At 39.1% G+C, this 18,916-nt stretch overlaps 1 protein-coding gene across 1 annotated transcript in view; it reads right to left on the bottom strand.

The window, feature by feature from the left end:
- Positions 1 to 422: 422 nt before the first annotated feature.
- The window catches only part of VAV3 (vav guanine nucleotide exchange factor 3), a 140,735-nt gene continuing 122,241 nt past the window's right edge, over positions 423 to 18,916 (bottom strand). Inside the window, exons 11-12 of the mRNA XM_017893971.1 lie at positions 3,343 to 3,494; positions 423 to 2,649 (exon numbers count right to left, since the gene is read on the bottom strand). Of these exons, the coding sequence (XP_017749460.1) occupies positions 2,608 to 2,649; positions 3,343 to 3,494 (194 nt within the window). The 3' untranslated portion in view covers positions 423 to 2,607. The remainder of the gene's footprint in view (positions 2,650 to 3,342; positions 3,495 to 18,916) is intronic.

Consider the following 18,916-nt stretch of genomic DNA (forward strand, 5'->3'; position numbering starts at 1 on the left):
CCTTTCGATTGGCTGAGGGCAAGGAGGCCATCGCCTATCCATTCAGAATGGCGCTTGCCTATTTCTCAGGACCGACTGATCCATGTTCAACTGCTGTTCACATGCAACCCTTCTCCACTTCGGCCTTGGAAGTTCTCCTTTGAATATTTACTACTATCACCAAGATCTGCACCTGCGGCGGCTCTGCCTGGGTCCAGCCCTGGGCTTCAAGACTCACCGCAGCGGCCCTCCTACTAGACGCATAGCGTCCGCAGGGCTGGCGGGGGTGCGGGGGTGACCCCCCCCCAACATACAGGGCTCCCGTCCTCTCTGGACTGCTGGCAATGACCGGGTACAGGCCCGACAATCCAGTGTCATCCATTTTTAGGGGAACGCTTACTAATACAGGGATCATTCAATAAAAAGACTCCAACTCTTAGAAATCAACTTAGTCACTATTTATTGTATTGACATATTTACAAAATAATACAAAGTGGAATACCACTCTAATTCACCATATTACACAAGGGCTGCATACAGGCAAGACAAAGTATATGGAAAACATTTACTTCTGTCTTTGGTATTAGAACTCTACACAAATCCGCAGCATTTGAAGTTTCCAATACAAAGTATTAAACGTAGACAAAGATGTAATTGGTAATGTCACAAAAAGGAGCTCTAATAGCCTCTGCTAGGAAACCCCCAGGCCCATGAAATGCAACAGGAAGACTAAACACCATTTATAAGGAGAGGGTCTATTGACTAAACAATACATGCTACAATACCATCCACAGGAGTGTTTCTGCTTGTATGAGGCTGCTCCCTCCATAACAAAGTTCAGCTGATGGCAACAGACAAAACATTCCCCAGACAGAGTCACAGATAAGACTTTACAGGAAAGAATCCATTCCAAGAGTACACTTTGAGGTGTAACTTTACTGTACAGAACATTTTATAAAATACATTTTTGTGATCATTTACACATATACAAAGACTTAAATGGTTTTAGCAAATAATAATTTTTCTAAAACACAATCACAGTTTACATAATTCTGAGGTAAAGATCTTGAATCTATCCTAGATGAAAAGTCCTAGCCCATGAGGGTCTCTAACAGGGGGATGTGTCCACTGAACCTTGAGTTCTGGCACCCAAACGGCTTGAGGAGAGGGCAGGCCACACCCGCTTCATTTCAGAGATGATTCAAAATTTCAGAACTGAATGCTCCTGGTTCAGCTCTACTAAGTTAATGCTGCTTCTTTTTTTCCAAACATGAAACACTCTCTGCATCTTGTCAGAACACAACTTCTGCTGCGGAAGAAATATTTCATCAGGAAAGGGCCAAGTTAATGTCTTAACTTGACTGCCTTGAATGGGGACTCTGGACCCCAGGAAGAATGTATTTAGGCTCCTCACATAAAAGAGTGATGGCTTGGCAAAACAAATGTACTGCAAGATTCATATTCCCTCGAGTCAATACACTCCCAGGATGGGCTGCAGAGGGGGAGACTCTGAGAGAAGCTGGAAGCCCACAAAAGCCCACTGACCCTCTTTCTGTCCCAGAAATGAATAAAGGACCCAGCTGTGCTTTCCTTCCAAAATCCTCAACAAGGTTGTTTGTGCTCCAAGAAAATGTGGTAATAAAAAAGTCATGTCCCAGATCATCTTTGTGGGGGACGGAAGGGGAGGGGACGGGGAGGAGGTGGATGGGAGGAAAAGGCATGTGTTAATAGATACTGCTGCTATAAAATGACATAAATTATAGCCCTTGATCTGTTTCTGTAAACAATGCCACCTTATTCAGATTATTGGCAACTACTCCTAATATACCTAGCCCACATTCTTTCATAAAGTCAAATACTATATTTCCAAAATAATCCTATGAAATCATGAAGGTTGTAAAGGTTTAGTATGAAGACACCCTCTCTTTTATGTGCTTTTTTCACCTTTTATAAAGAAGTTTGCAAATATAATCAGGACACCACATGAATAATTAAATTCCTTCAGGGATATCTCACTTATGAGGCAAACCTGAGCATTGGCCTCATATTTTATAATATCATGAGTAACATCTGAGGGTAACAGTGTTTGCCGGGCAATGAGTCACCTTGTTGGACAATTTAAGACAAGTAAGGCTGAATCTTTCCAGTAAGCTGCTCAAATGGCAGAACTCCAATTGTTCTTCATGCTGGGAAAATAAAAATTACACTTCTGTTTCTTTGTACCATCAAATAATCTGCTGAATGACATGTGAGAATAAAGCAAAAGTGTATTAAAGATTTACTGATGACTGGCACTCATGGTATCTGACCGGATGAAGTAAAGGGAAGCATGAACCAATGTGTTTGCAGGGCTCTTCTGGGAAGAACAGCTCTTGGTTTTGCCCTGGTCCCTGACAATGACAGACTGGCAGGCTGTTTCTTGCACAGCTCTAGGCAAGCCATTAATCTGTCAGTACCAGCATCTTTAGAAATCTCAGCATTAAGACTTAGGAGGGGCTAAGGAGGGAGGATGTTGAACAGCCAGAAATGCAGCTTTTTAAACACTTCAGTTAATTCACAATGCTGTGCAGGCTTCTATTTATCCCTTCTCTGAAATTTTTGGTGCAGGGTGCGATGCTGGATTTGAATTTATTCATCCTCTTCCACATACGTGGATGGAAACCAGCCCACCTAAAAAAGAAAAGCAACCAACATAGCAACATGACTCTGTATCTGACACTTCAAAAGATTCTACAAACAGAGCATTTTGTTTTCATAACACCCCAATTAAACTGGGGTTTTATGCCCATTGTAGGTGAGAAGATTGGTTTCACTGCTCTTAGAAGCCTAAGAGAGTGAATGATTGAAATGGAGGAATAAAATAAACAGTGTTCTAATCCACTAGCACACAAATAAATATGTAAATTAAGTATAATACGGGGGGCTCCGCTGCATAATGATTCCTATTCCTGCTGTAGAACAGAATGAAAAGACAGAGGTACTATGTCCCATTCTTTCCAATTTAGATCAGCAGCTAATCTTATAGGTATTTTGCAATACACATAAAGTTTAGCTCTATGGCTCAGGGTCGAAAAAGAACTGAAATGCTCCTCAACTCTTTTCCAAGCAGGAAGCTGTCCCACTTGCCCAAGTGAATTTTACATATGTCACTATCATATTCATTTCAAATATTTTCAGCGAGTCCTTGGTATCAGCAAGATACAGCACCAGTTTCCAGAGGGCAGGGGCCTGTGGGCTGACAGCTGCAATACAGTGTAGAGGCTTCTCCCTGCCCACAATAGGGGCCAAAAACTGCTCGGTCCCCTTCATTCACGTGCACCAGCTCACCCTGCCATTTACTTCTTTACTTAAGGACCAACTTACCCTGCCGTTTACTTCTCCTCTCCACCAGCCATTTGCACTCATCTTTGTGTAAATCTTCACCACATCTCCCTTCAACAAGGACAACTCTCGCATATCTCTTGCACAAAAGTCATACCGAGCAATGGCAATGCCCAGCACTTTTGGACTTAACACTGTCAAGAAACGACAAGGAGTGAGGGTAGGTTTGCAGTTCGTTAACAACCATAAGAACCTAATCAGATGACTGTTATTGATGCTATCAAATGCACAGTCGTGATTTCATTACAGACCAGCGATAATGGCAGAGGAGTTTGAAAGCAGCAAAATTGCTGTTTCAATTCAATCAGATGCAGGCAAATTTGCTTCATAAGTTTAAAGAACCATTGTCCTGTTTTTCCATTCTTCATAAGAACTTCAAAGTTAGGAATAGTTTTATAAAAGGAAACAAAACAGAAAAAACCAAATTAAAAAAACTGGTTAATATCTAAGTATCTAAGGAGATAGATTCTAAAATAATTTCATCATAAATTTCCTATTGATGGCCCAGTAATCTAACTAGCACCTCCAAGGTAAAGCTTTATGATTTTATCCAGTAACCGCTTCAACTAACACTCAAAACAACGAAAGTTTGCTCTGATGTAAATCTCCTGTCAAATCTATGTTATCACTTCTGGTTAAGCGGCACTTTCTTCCCTAATGAAGCTTTCTATGTTAAAACTATTTGGGGATAAATTTAGTTATTGTTTTCTATATAATTCACCTATGTGAAGAGGTGTGAATCAGGTCTCACAGAAGGAACACATAAATGCCATTCATATATTTTCTTTCTTTGAAACAAATACTGCCTTACCGAAAAACATTACTGACGTATCTAATCAAAAATAAGGTGTCAGGGTATTCATCTCCTGTGTTCAGAGTTGAGTTCTCTCTCTCTCTCTCTCTCTGTGTGTGTGTGTCTTTAATTTTTGATGGCAGGAGAGGAGCTAACTTTCTCCCTGTCCCTGCTGGCCCTGTTCTGAAAACAAAACTCCATTCCAGTGGTTCATGTTTGTTAGTCTCTAGTGTTTCATAGCACATTTTATATTAACTTCTCTACCTGTTGCTCTTTGGGGTTATAAAGTGTTTTCAATTATATGTTCAGTGATTCTGAGAATCACTCGTCGGAGGTTGGTGAAACTTTATAAATCTTAAATGGTAAAGGAACTTAAGTGTAAGAAAAAGAGACAAATGGGGAACACCATCCATCTGTATTTTTAACAGTTCCCAGGGCTCAGGCAGCAGAAGTTATGACCCATGTTACCCTGGAAGAGCCTGCCCACTTGGCCACAGGGATCTCTGACCCATTATTCATGGCTTTGTAATGACAGAAATTTTTTTTAGACTCCAGGTGTCCATCATGAGATAAATGAATGGCAATACTGTAAATTTCAGAACTGTAAAGGGAGTAAAAATAGGTCATTTTATTTTACTGTTCAGGACACAAACCACTTTAATAGCTTTCTCACTGAAAACTGTCCCATTACTGGGGCACTACTGTTAGAGTCGGTGCACATAAACACACCCCTGTGATGGAAAAAACCAATCATCAACTTAACTGTGTGACCTTGCACAGGTCTCTTAACCCTTCAAGGCCACATTTTTTCTCATCTATGAAATGAAAGGTTTGTACTAGATGACTTGTAAGTTTTTTCTAGTTCTAAATTCTATGATTTTTATTGGGATGTGCAGGTTAATTTTAAAATCTATCAGAAAACAGACTTTATCTAATGTACACCCTAAATGTCATGTAAACAGCCATTAAACTCTCTGGGTAATGACAGAAATCAAGACCAAAATGCCCGCACACAAACTGAAGAACTGCAGAATTCATGGATGCCAGTCATCTTTTCAAGTAATGTGCACTGTATTTTACTTTTATATTTGAAAACAAACTTGGGATTTTAATTCTATTTATTTTCTTCATGAAAATACATAAACATTGGCTTTTTTTCATCTAAACTTTCTGGTCTTCAAGAAAAGTAATGATTTCATAAATTTTCATCCCCCTTTATACTTTCAGCCCTATCCCTCTGCAAACTCGCCCCAACAGATAAATTATAAAATGTCTCATGGCATGAACACACACACAAACACCAGAGGAGTGAAATGTCATGATGAATAGTGACTTTATGAGAGAGAAGAGTAAAGTGCATGGTGGTAATGGAACTCGAGGGAGTGTCTGTGAGGAGATGTATCCATATGAGAAGCCATACATGGAACTCAAATATTTTATATGCAAGCAGAAGCAAGTTGAAGAGACAAATAAAAGTAGTAAAGCAGTACCTGACCAGAAAGGAGTGGAAGAAGGGGGAACAAAGCTGTAGTCTGGAGGAGTTACAAAAGAAAAGCCACAGAACAAAGAGGGGCTTTGAGAAAGAAAGAAAAGAGAGAAGCAAAAGAGCATTTAGGTATCGGCAAAAATATCTCAACACAACTATTTTGTGGTCTGTAATCATGAGAAAACTGTCACATCAAAGTTGGAATACCAAGCTTCATTTTCACCCACTTCTTTCCTATCACCATTTCAAAATGAAGAACAAGTCAAACTTTTACATTTTGATAGACAATAGTATTTTGCAATTCAGAGCTGTCTATCCTTTTATAGGCAAACACAGAGAATACCACTCCACTCTGCCATCTTTGAATCCCATCCATCCATCCAAGGATGGCCAACAATGGCCTCATCCTCTTGAGGTAGTGCCCAATTCCCACTTTGTTACATCAGTGGAAAGGGGTATCCGGTAGATGCTTACTGTAAAGTAATCCTTCACATCAAAACCATTATAAAAAAAAGCCTGTAAGATGGTATCAATGAAACATGCAGAACCCATGGAAAATTCAAGAAAATCATTCATACAATTTGTTAGAAATTACCTCCATCCTCCCAACCAAGCATGCACATGCCAGCTTATTTTCAAAAGGAGAAAAGTGCAATTAGAAATGAAAACCACTCTGGCTCTTATAGCTGGAAAAAAGCAAATATATTCTCCAAATTGTAGAGATGTACAAAAAAGCTACATGTATATGGATGCTCTAAAACTTTTCATTTTACTGTTAATACAAGAGCTAATCACACTTATCAAATGGTTTTGAAGTCTTAAGATACCATGCTGAAAGTGCCATATTCAGTATTTCACTTAATCATCACAACTCTAAGAGGAAGGTACTAATATTATTTCCCCTTTACATCTGAGAAAAATCTGGAATCAAACCTAAGTGATGTGACTCCAGGGTACCTGCTCTTAGAGACTGTTGGACTACTCTGCAACTGCCGCTCTGCTTCAGGCACCTCCGCAGGCAGCTATATAACGTGACCTGCTGATACCACGGTGCCACTGCAACGGAAAAGGAAGGTGTGGTTGTATACTTTCTCCCAGTATTGATTCTCCCCTTCTTTCACGTCTTAGATTATGCATTGGGCTGTGTTTGCCTAGAGAGAAGGCTACATTTCTCAGCCTCCCTTGCAGTTCGGTAGAGCCATACAACCAAGTTCTGGCCAGTGGAATATAAACAACGGTGTCATGAGACAGGGTCAGGGACCTTTCCTAAGAATACAGTGGGCACAGGCCTTTGCCTTTCTTTTTGGCTCTTCATTCTATCCTGCTGCCTGGAATGTGAAAGCTATTATGTTGGTCCATGAGGAGGAAAGCCTCCCCTTCAGGATGGTGGAGCATGAGCCTGAAGGAACCTGGATCACTAAAGGTTTCCTGGAACAGAGATGACCAGCCCTGCCCTCCAGCCCTGGAGTATTTCCAGGATTTTTTGGGAAAGAGAAATAACTATCTTCTTGAAGCCTATTTAAGGTTTTTGGGTTGCTGTTACTTGTATCATGGCCTAATCTGAACTGTGACAAAAAGTTTTCTACAGCCAAGGATGAGGTAAAAGTGAGCTAAGACAACTGGGAATGAGTTCACATCATCTTCCAATATATTCTGCCTCTCTTCAGGTAACCGCTTGACTTGACAGCCACAGAATTCTTCCAAAGTTAATATTCTTGTCATGAAAGGGTCCTAAGGATATCTGTGGATAGCAGGGACTTATTAAGGAGATTCCCAGACACCACCCAAGCAGACTGGCCAAGAGAATTGGAGGGAGTTTAGTTATTCTTAGAATCAACGGCCTTGGAGCCCTCATATACACACTGATGCATTCATGACAGACTTTTCTCCTGAATGGCCTCATGTTTACTTTTCACCTACCACGAAGTATACTCTTGTTGATAATCAAAGTCCTTTTCTATTCCATTGCACATTCTGCAGTACATTTATTATTTTTAAGTATACTGATACATGCCATTACAACTAATTTTTATAATCAGCCCAAGTCATTTTCAGTCATGCAGTAGAAATGGTACATTTTCATTTTCTTGATATCATGATACACTGTTAGAGGATAGGATGCCACCTCCATTTTAATGAGCAAATGATACATCTAACTCTATTACTGGCAATCTGGTGCTAAGATTCCTATCCCATGTCTGTGAAAACTGTAGTTAGAGGCCCTCATTCTAACATTCCAAACATTACTTCTGTCGGGCATTAGAATTCTCTCCTTGGACTGTTTTCTTTTCTTTCTTTTGAGACGGAGTTTCCCTCTGTCACCCAGTTTGGAATGCAGTTGAGCGATCTCGGCTCACTGCAAGCTCCTCCTCCCAGGTTAACATCATTCTCAGCCTCCCGAGTAGCTGGGACTGTTTTCTAAGTGTCCATCCTTGTGTGTCTCTCTCTCTGGGACTATTTTATCCATAAATAAATAAAACACTATATTTCTCCAAAATTTCCAATGCAGGTAATTTACACCAAGAGTCTGGAATATAACAAGAGATAAGTTAGCTCTAGAAGAGAGAAATAATAAGCCAGTGAAAACACAGTTAAATGCAAATGAAATAATTTCAACAATAGGTAGATAAATTAGATAAGATAACCTATCTGTAATCTTAAAATATCTAATATTCCTGAAGGAATATGGGTAATGCTTCACCAAAGGACTTGAAGCTCTGTTTCAATTACAGAATATCAGGGTGCTAGCCTTCTCTCTTATCTAACTCTAAAAGCCTTATCATCATTTGCATTCCTATCAAGTAGCTAGAAATAGAATCCTCTTAAATCTTATCTAAAATATTATAATTCCATCCAAACAGCAGTTAGCCCTCACAGTTAGGCTTTGGCCCCGCTGCTGTCTTCACTTAAACTAATTTTTTCCCTGATGAATGCAGGAGATTCTTGGATATGACTTGGCTTCTCACCTGAATTTCAGTCAATGGCTTCAAATGTTTTCATGACACTACTACGAAGACTAGCTTTTACGTCTGATTGAATGTGTCTGAAACCAAATTCCTCATCTTCTTCCCTGTAATCTAGCTCAAACTCCCATGTTTCCCCTAGGCAAGAACTCCCCTGTTCTCTCTGTGAACTACCCTTGCAAAGTTAGTACACCGTTCAGCCCTCCCTGTCCCCTTTCTAAGTAAAGTGCTTTCTTCCTCTGCAATATGAAGTTAATCTTGCAGTACTTTTCAGCTGCACCATCCCAATTCAGGTATCTATATCATTCCTACCATCAGAAAACTGCCAGCCAAATGGTCTTCTTACTTCCGGCTTTCTTTCTCTTCTGTTCTAAATACTGCCTCACAGCAACTCACCTTTGATGTAGAGTCCGTCATGCTATTTATTAAATTAGGAAATCCAAACCCTTGGCCTGAATTTCATAACAGTTCATAATCTGGCCACTCTTGCCTCTCTAATGAAATTTGCATACATTTCCACATGTGTTCTCTTTACCCAGACCAGCTTCCTACTACCTCCTGAGGCCCTCAGCTACATCTCCAACTCCAAATATCTGCTCATTCTGGAATGCTGCTCCTTCCCTGGCCTCTGCTAACCTTAACTTCCCTGGCTCAAAAGTTCAGCCCAGACCCCTCCCAGGAGCCTTCCCTGACAATCCAGACAACACTCTGGCCTCTTCTTTGATCTTTCCTAGCCCTCTGGTAGGCATTTGCATCATGGCACTTCATGGCTCTGATATCTAATTACTGTAGGTTCTGTGTTGTATCCCCAATTAGACAGTGATTCTGGAGGGCAGGGGCCAGTTCTTATATGCTTCTGTATCCTCCACAGGATCAGGTCCAGTGCTAAGCGACTGAGGCTGCTGAATGGACAAGTATCTCGGCAGGGTATTTAATTTTGCAAGTTCCTTATGTCTCCTCCTTCCATTCCTTTAGCTCATCATCTGCTCACTTAAACTGCTCCATAAGACTTCCAACAAAGGCCAGCAAAACACAAAGGAAAGAGCGAAATATGTTCAGGTCCTATTCCCCAGGCTTCCTGAGAGTCACAATCTATCAGTGATATTCCTACAATAACGATTTTTTTTTTCTGAGATGCTGAACACCTATTAACTACTGTATGTCTCATGGCATTAACTATACTCTATGCCTGAGGAATCTTCTTAGGAGTAAAAGGTTAATCAGTTTCTCCTGCCACCCAGTGTATAGCTCTCAGCCAAACATTTTAAGGATTGGTAGGGATGCTTTCTACTTTTCTACACACTGTAGCGTGACTTATTGTTGTCACTCTTCCTATGTATCAATGGTAACTGCCTTTGGGCCTTAGTTCCTTTGAGCTGGGAAAACAGCATTTGAATGCCAGGCACCTACTGAGACAAGAGTAAAAGATAACATGTTTCTCCAAGAAAGTATGGATTTAAACCCAGATGCAAGCAATATCAGAATAAGGTATTTGATAAAAATATTTTTAGAATGATTTAACCTGTAAAATATATTTCCGTCCATACTGATAATATATCCACGTGTTTCTACATATACAGATGCATGGTTTCATCATCAAACTCCTCCTACAATACCAAGAAACTTCTAAAGCAAAAATTATTGGTAGGTGTATGTCCTGGAATAGAATTAAAAAGAGCTCAGTAACACTGACATTTAAATGTGGATGTTGAGGTGATTATCACCTCCTAGACTCTCCATTCACTGACTAACATTACAGATAACCTACCTGCATCATGTTATTCTGGAAGCTTCTTGAGAGAACCCTTTTATGCACATCAGCATCCATTTAGATAATATTATACCAATACTATGACCTTTTTCAATAGGTAATCATTTGCAAACTGGATGCTTCATTTAAGGGCCTAACTTTCCCCCTTTTACAAACACTTTCAACTCTATATTAGCACAGACAAGGGAGGACACCTTGCTTAGAGAGACCATCACACTTAGGTAGGTATCTGGTTATTTTGCATGTGTATGACACCTGGCTCTCAATTGAGCTAACATTCATGGGGCATTATTAGCAAATGCCTCAGTGGCTCATAATTTAGTGACTTAATGTTTCCAGTTAGGAACTATTAAGAGCACAGTCAAATATTATTTATCAAGTTTTCCAAGTTAAGCAAAACCTAAAGTACTAACATTACCTAATATGAACAGAAGTTATCTGTTAAATAAATAAACTGGGAATAGAAGTTATCAGCATAGCCATAATAACTGATTGGCAAATCATTAGTGGTTATTATTTCAGTTCTGAGACCTGATTGAGAAGATAAAGCCACAAAACACAGAAGAACGTCAATTAAAAAGAAAAAGAACACAGTGTTTATGGTAGGATAAAAAAGTACTAGTGACTGGATATTTAATGCCTATACTTTTGTGCCAAGGCTAAGGACTGCTTTAAAGTATTATGTTCTGCCTTGATTGTGCTATTAATGTTCATGAGTAAACGAAAATTTACTCAGTTTTCAGTAATACTTGAAATTTTTACACATTGGAAACCAACCTCAATCGACACTCTTCCTTCAGGTACTAGTTATTAAATCCTAAGTATTTTTGAACTAACAATTATCCATTACATGTATCAGAGAACATTACCCTAAGTTATTTGCTAAGTATCCTCTGCCATAGACATTCCTCAACACTCAGTTTTTAGTTGTAACAAGCACATGTGTTCTCACTCACTTCGGTAACAAAAAGTTGTTAGTAAGAATATGAGAAGACTGGGCCAATGGTACCGTCAACACAGTGATCACTTGCGTTTGCTGCCCAGCAGTGGCCCTAGATGTTTTCCTGAAGAACTGTACTCCTAAGTGGGATGCTTTGATGAGCAGTCTAGGAGGTTCTTTTTGCCAAGATTGTCTACAGATGGCCTAACAGCAGAGAACATGCTGAGAATTTAATGAATGCTTAATTTAAATTTGTGATCCTTACCCTGGTTTTATTTTAGAACTCAGGCATATTGTTTTAGATGGCCTGCAAAATTCATAGACAGAGTATCAACTAACTGCTCCCAATCTCTCCCAAACAAAATGATCTAAAACCCCGTTGTTTAGTGCTTATTGTATATTTTATATATTGTATATTTTATATATTGAAAAAACTAGGAACAATTTAGATTAATTTCATTTAATTGAATGGTAAGTTGACAAATTTCTGTTAACCCAAAATCCAAAGCTGTAACAAGGAAAACTATGTCTAGGATTATTGTAAAAAATAAACCACTACTTAGTATTCAATGCTACAGAGTATAAACATATAAAGCTATTAACAAGAAAACAAAGTAAGTATAAGGTCTTTCTTATTGCTATGGGGAATTGCCTAGGGATTTCAGATTATTTATATGCATACGGTTTATCAAGATGTTAATTTTAAATCCATATTTAAAAAATATTTGGCAGATGTTTATTATATGGCTAATGTGCCAAAGACTGTGCTAAGATATTACAGGAGATACAATGATAGGTAGAGCCTCTGACATCAAAGGAGCTCAGAAATTAGTGAAGATATAGACACAGAAATTATGTAGAGATATGGAAATGATTCATTTTGGATTGAGAATGCTATGATTAGACATTAGGCTCTACTGGAGCCCTCAACACAAAACAAAACCTTCCAAACTCCAGTTGCTCAGGGCAAAATCCTTAGAGTTATTCTTAGGTCTTCTCTTACTATTACACATCACATCTGATGTGTCATAATATCCTTTTGGATCACCCTCAAAATATAAATATAGTCACCTACATGGCTACGCACTGTTCCAGGTCACTATCATTACTTACCTTGATTGCTGTATGGGCCTAACTGGTCTTCCTGCGCCTACCTTGTCATCTCTTTTTCATGGTCTTTTTTATAACACAGAAGCTAGAATAATCCTATTAAAACTTTAAAGGCAGACCATGTTTCTCCTTTGCCTAAATCCCTCCAATGGTTTCCTGTTTCTTCAAGAGTAAAAGCTTTAAGGCCTTAAGTGATCTGGCCTCACTTATCCCTTGAATCTCATCTCCGGCTACTCTTCCTCTTGGTCCTTCTGCTCTGGCCACATTGCTCAGTCAGACATACCCCTTCCTTAGCACTGGCAGAATCTCTCTTTCACGTCCTCGAGTCTTGACTCAAATGCAACCTTCACAACGAGGCCTGCTGTCATGTCCTATAAAATAGTCATGGATCCGCACCACTAGTGCCATGTGATGCTGACAGAAACAGAGCTTATTGTGGGAACAACACATAAGCAGAGAAGTAGGTAGAGTACCTGCAATCTCCCAAACTCCCATTGTCCTACCGCTGAAGTGAGGCACAAATGCTCTGCACACACTGTGATTACAGTTTCAGCATCCTGCTCTATGTATTGACTGGATATTTATGCAAGCTAATAATAACAGAAGCTCCCTGGTCACACAAGTGGCCTGTTAGAAAGGGAAGCTTCTAGAGCCAGTGGCTGGTGTCAGCCTGCTCTACCATTGAACTAACTCAGAAATGATGAACCAGCTTTCTGCTATGCTGCCAGAAAGAGGGAAAATGATACTATAGTTTTATTCACCCAACCAGCCCAGTTAAAAATTGTAAGCCATCCCTCAGCATTCATGAGTACCACTCCTTTGGTAGGGTTTCTTTTTCCCAGAGCACTCAGTAACGTCTAACATAATACACTTAATTATTTTTCTAAATCCATTAGCTACCTTCCCTACTGGCAAGTGGAATCTCCATAAGGACAGGGAATTTTATCCATGCTATTCACTGCTGTATTTTAACAGTGCCTGCCCTGAAGTAGGCTCTCAATTAAGATTTGTTGAATGAATGCATTAATGAATAATGAATGAATGAATGAATGTGGGGAACTATGGAGGAGGTTAATGGTGAGGATGCAACAACTAAAGAATAAATGAGGAAAGAAGTGCTTGGATTCAATTCAAACATGTAGCACTGTACCCTTTGAGGAGGAAGGAGAAAGGGAAAGGTGGAAATGAACTGGGGAAGAATGAGTTTTGAATAAAGAAAAATCTCAGCCAATGAGTCAGGCAATATTGAAATTTTTGTGCCCAGTCTGACAAATTGGAGTGCATTTGTCAGAGGATGGTGAAGATGGTGAGAGATTGACAACCATTTATATGATGAGGAATTGATTAATTATTTTAGAAAAGAAAAGAAAAGGAAGGAATGACGAGGTAGGAAGGAAGCGTGGGGAAGGGGAAAGAACATACCAGATGAAAGGTTATCATGAGAGGGAGAGTATATAGTATATTTATTCTGAATATACATTATTTTATAGTATATTTGGGGTTACCTTGGTAGGAAGAATACATATTTATTTTGAACTAATCATAGCAAATAGCTATAGTAAATCAAATTTCTAGATCCATATAAGAAAAAAAAACTTAATTTTGTTCAGAAAATAGGGTGTTTTGTGTGGTATGGAACATAAAGTCCCCTGAGTGTTCAAGCAAAGCCTGATGATGACTTCTCAGGAGTGTTATAGAACATGCTTGTTTAAAAAAACCTGTATTAGGGCTAATGTGGATGGTAAGTTTGAAGTGCCTAGACACAAGAAGAGTTTCTCTGGCATTCCTAGCTATTGTTCAGATGTTAAGCTATATTGTATATAACACTTGAGACATGTGTGTGATAGAGTATTTAGTGCAAGCAGAGGCTCAACAAATGTTGAATGCACGAAGCAATGAATGAAAGTATTATGTAGTCAGCTTATTAATGCTATTAAGAGCAAAAGAGTTGCAGAGTTAAAACCTGCTACCTTATGCAGATTTGGGATTCAGCAGAGAAAGTCAAACATCAGTCAATATCAGGAAAAAGAGAGATATCAGCATTGATCCTCATAACTAGGATCCTGGTTAAATTTTTAGGAAGAAAAAATGGGAATTTCTCCCAATTTAGATGAATTTCTGTTTGTTTTTCAAGCAAGAGACTAGTAAAACCAAATTCTTGGATCAGGGCTGCTATATGAAAGCACTATGGTAAATTAGGGAATGTTACATATATTAACTGCATTGAGACCAGTTACGTATGTATGTGTGTGTGTGTATGTATGTGTGTATGTATGTATTTTTGATATTGAGTCTTCCTCTGTTGCCCAGGCTGGAGTGCAGTGGTGCCATCTTGGCTCACTACAACCTCCTCCTCCTGGGTTCAAGCAATTCTTTTGCCTCAGCCTCCAGAGTAGCTGGGATTACAGATGCTTGCCACCACAACTGGCTAATTTTTGTATTCTTAGTAAAGACGGGGTTTCACCATGTTGGCCAGGCAGGTTTCAAACTCCTAACCTCAAATGATCTACCTGTTTCGGCCTCTCAAAGTGCTGGGGATTACAGGCATGAGCCACTGAGCCTGGCCGAGATCAGTTTTCAATTTAGAAGATGAGGTTATATGAGACAGTATAAAAGTATTAATGAACAGTATAAAAGATGAGAAATTCTAAGATCGTAAGTACTGCTTCTGAGCCTTGAAACATTTAAAAGATAGCACTGAATGAGGTATCTGAATCTGTAGAATTTACACCCGTAAGCCATATTCTGAAGGGATCCTGGATACCGGTTGCTAACTTTTAAAGCCATCAGGCTCAGAATAAAAATGCCTTAGAGTAGCTGGTAAAGATCCTGAAGTAAGTAAGTAAAAAAGGAGAAGCCCAGCATCACTTATGATGAAGATGTACAATTGCAGTTGATCAGTTGCTCAAGAACTGTAAATTCTGTGGACACCATAGACATACTGAGAGAGAAGAATATAAAAATGTCAGCAATATGTTATAACTAACTTAGTCCATAGAATAGTGTGTATACTGAAAGAGCGGGTCCAAGCCCCAGGAAACAGAAGTAAAAACCAAAGTATCAGGGAAAAGGAGAAGGACTTTATAAATATACTTAAAATTGTCAAATGAGGCTAATGTAACACTTCACACTGGGTAACAGTATTGGAAGTGGTAGCAGGAGCAGCAATAGTAATAGCAGGAGCAAAACACATAGCACTTCCCACATGTGAGACACTATTCTCAGTATTTCACACCTACTAACTCTTTTAAGGCTCCTAACATGAGCATTAAACACTACGAGACAGTGTTGCATGATGAAATAAACTGGGGAAAACTCTAGATAAACTGTCACTTTCCTAGAAGGGAATATATCATACTAGCAGCATTTCTCATATAACTGTTTGACAAAAGATATATTTTCATGGTACTTGTCACAGGGCTAGAGATTCCTGGAATACTCCACTGGAGATATTGATCTAATATATGTAAAAGGGGTTTGAAAAGTAAGAGTGTCCTGCTAATCATCAAATTATTGAATTTCAGAATTCTTAGGTACTCTTATTCCATATCAAATATTTAATACAATATTTCATACAAATGGCCATGCAAGTATTGTTCAGGAGCCTGCACTGGCAGGAAGTGCAGTCTCTCAGAAAGATGAGGCATTTCACCGCGGAAAAGCGATACAATTCACTGAAAACACTTTTTTTTTGTATTAAGGTAGTGTTTTTCTTTTATAAATCCTATTCACTGACTGCCTGACTGCTCTAATAACGTAGAGTCCCCTTATAACTCCAAGTTACAAAATGACAAAAGAAAATTAGAATAAGGATGGAACATTTTAGAGAAAAGTTTAAAATTAATACAACGAAACTGCAGCAGGTCAAACGGTGGCCCTTCAAAAAGGTATGCCCACCCAGAACCTGTGAACCTGTGAATGTGGTTTTATTTGAAACAGGAGTCTTTGCAGATGTAATTCAGTTAAGGATCTCAAAATGAGATCAAGCTGTATTTGGGTGGACCCTAAATCCAATGACAAGTGTCCATAAGAGAAAAGAAGGGACAATGATACACAGAGAAGGTGACATGAAGATGAGCAGAGACTGGAGCAGTGCATCTATAAACCAAGTCACACCAAGGATTGACACTAGAAACTGGGAGAGGAGCCTGGGAGGGATTCTCCCTCAGAGTCTCCAGAAAGAATTAGCCCTGCTAACACATTGATTTTCAACTCCTGACCTCCAGAAGGGTGAGAGAGTAAATTTACGTTGTTTTAAGCCACTCAGTTTATGGTAATTTTATAGTAGTTCTAGGAAACTAATATAATGAGATTAAAACAAATATTTAAATTACTGGAATAAAATTAGATCATATCAAACCCAATTGCAAAATGACTGAGGAAAAGATGACAAAAAACTGAGGATATAATAAAATCAGAAAATAAAGGCAGATGCATATGGGAATGCTGAATTAAAAGGACAAGGGAGAAACTAAGTTAAGTGGATGTTTGGGAACCTGTATGAAGGAGATAATAAATATTGTCTCCATTATATTGTAACATAACTAATAAATAGTAGTTAAGGAATTATTAGGATGTTTAAGGAATTATCAGGAATAAGAATGCTACTTTATGTTCTACTGAGTTAAATAAATATGACACAAATTATCCAAGTTTCTGTTTCTGCCCAAAATACAGACTAAAAATGAAGGATAAGCATGTTGTTGGATGGTGAATAGAATAATGGGGACAGTGGGTGGCAGGAAAGAGACCACACCCAGAGAGGCAGCCTAGGCTCTGTTCTGGCTTCTACTTCTTCCTGCAAGGTCAACCTTATGGCTGCAATGACAAAAGTAGCCTTCGTCAATCTTTGAAGAATTTCTACACTATTTGTCACCACACTGAAAGGAACATGCTGATTTACATTTTGCTTTCAAACTCACCCATATTCCCATGCTTTTCCAGTATCAACTTACCACTCTAATATCTGCTGTGTCCCCTGTGAACCTTAGACTCTGACTTCACTTATTTAGCCCCTTCTGAGGCTATTTCATGCAAAGCATGTGCAAAAGTACAATTGAGAATGACAAGCCAAGGGTCCTGGCTCCTAGGGCTCCAGAGAACAATGCACCAGAAGAAATTAAGCCTATATACAAATGCCTATAATTCTCACATCACTATACTCTATGTGAACTATGAAATGAAGAACTAATGATTCATAAAATTCTACCTTCAATCCAGACTACTCTCCTTAGTGCCAGCTGCATCCTGAATCATTGAATATCTGCAGGTATCTAAATACTGCAAAACTGAATATATTACCTTTTCTCTTAAATCTGTTCTATCTCTTCTGTTTCCTGGTTTGTCAATGGTTTTATCGCTTGCCAGTTGTCCAAAGCAAATACTTATGTACCATAATTGTGCTAATTAGATTTCAAATCCTTTGTCCAATCAACTCAACCTCTAAGATATATGCAAATCTGCCACTGTCCTTCTGTACTGTCACTATGCAACTCATGCCCAAAGCATACTTATTCCTCTCATGGACATCTGCAATAGCCTCCTAACTCATCTCCCCTCTGTGCATGCCTTCCTCCAGGCCACTCCTCAGGAGCAGTCAGTGGTCTTTCAAAACAATGTAAATTAGTGCATGTCATTTTCTGTCTGCAAAACTTCAATACTTTCCTGCTGCAAATATCAGAATCCACTCACTATACTCCCAACACATTGGTCCTTTTTCAGTTCCTTAAACATACAAAGTTCTCTACTGCTTATGAGCCTTCACACAAGTGACCTCTTCGCTATGCAGGTTCCCTATTGGCTACCACCCCACACCCTGACAGCTCTCATAGATCCTTTAAGTTTAGTCTGACTGTCACTTCTTCAAAAAGTCCTTCTCTGACCCTACAGGCTAAATGGCCTTGCTCCCATTTCCTTGTACTTATGCTTCAGCTTCATAAAGATGATCAAAATTGTGATTATTGAAGGCGTTTGTTTTTGTCTGTTCTTGTTCACCAGATTGTGAATCTTATTCACTATTATAATTCCAGTATCTAGCACAGGGCCTAGCGTATGCTAAGTATTGAAAATATTTGCAGGATAGAGGGATGAAGGAAGGAAGGAAGGAAGGAAGGAAGGAAGGAAGGAAGGAAGGAAGGAAGGAAGGAAGGAAGGAAGGAAGCAAGCAAGCAGATCCAATGAGGTCCCAGGTAAGGAACAGATGGCTTCAAATATGATCTGTTCAAGACATTTCTCAAAAGAAGACATTCATACAGCCAACAGACACAGGAAAAAATGCTCATCATCACTGGCCATCAGAGAAATGCAAATCAAAACCACAATGAGATACCATCTCACACCAGTTAGAATGGCAATCATTAAAAAGTCAGGAAACAACAGGTGCTGGAGAGGATGTGGAGAAATAGGAACACTTTTACACTGTTGGTGGGACTGTAAACTACTTCAACCATTGTGGAAAACAGTGTGGCGATTCCTCAAGGATCTAGAACTAGAA

This window comes from Rhinopithecus bieti, unplaced genomic scaffold, assembly GCF_001698545.2.
Source record: "Rhinopithecus bieti isolate Rb0 unplaced genomic scaffold, ASM169854v2 scaffold_22040, whole genome shotgun sequence".
In the NCBI taxonomy this organism is placed as follows: Eukaryota; Metazoa; Chordata; class Mammalia; order Primates; family Cercopithecidae; genus Rhinopithecus; species Rhinopithecus bieti.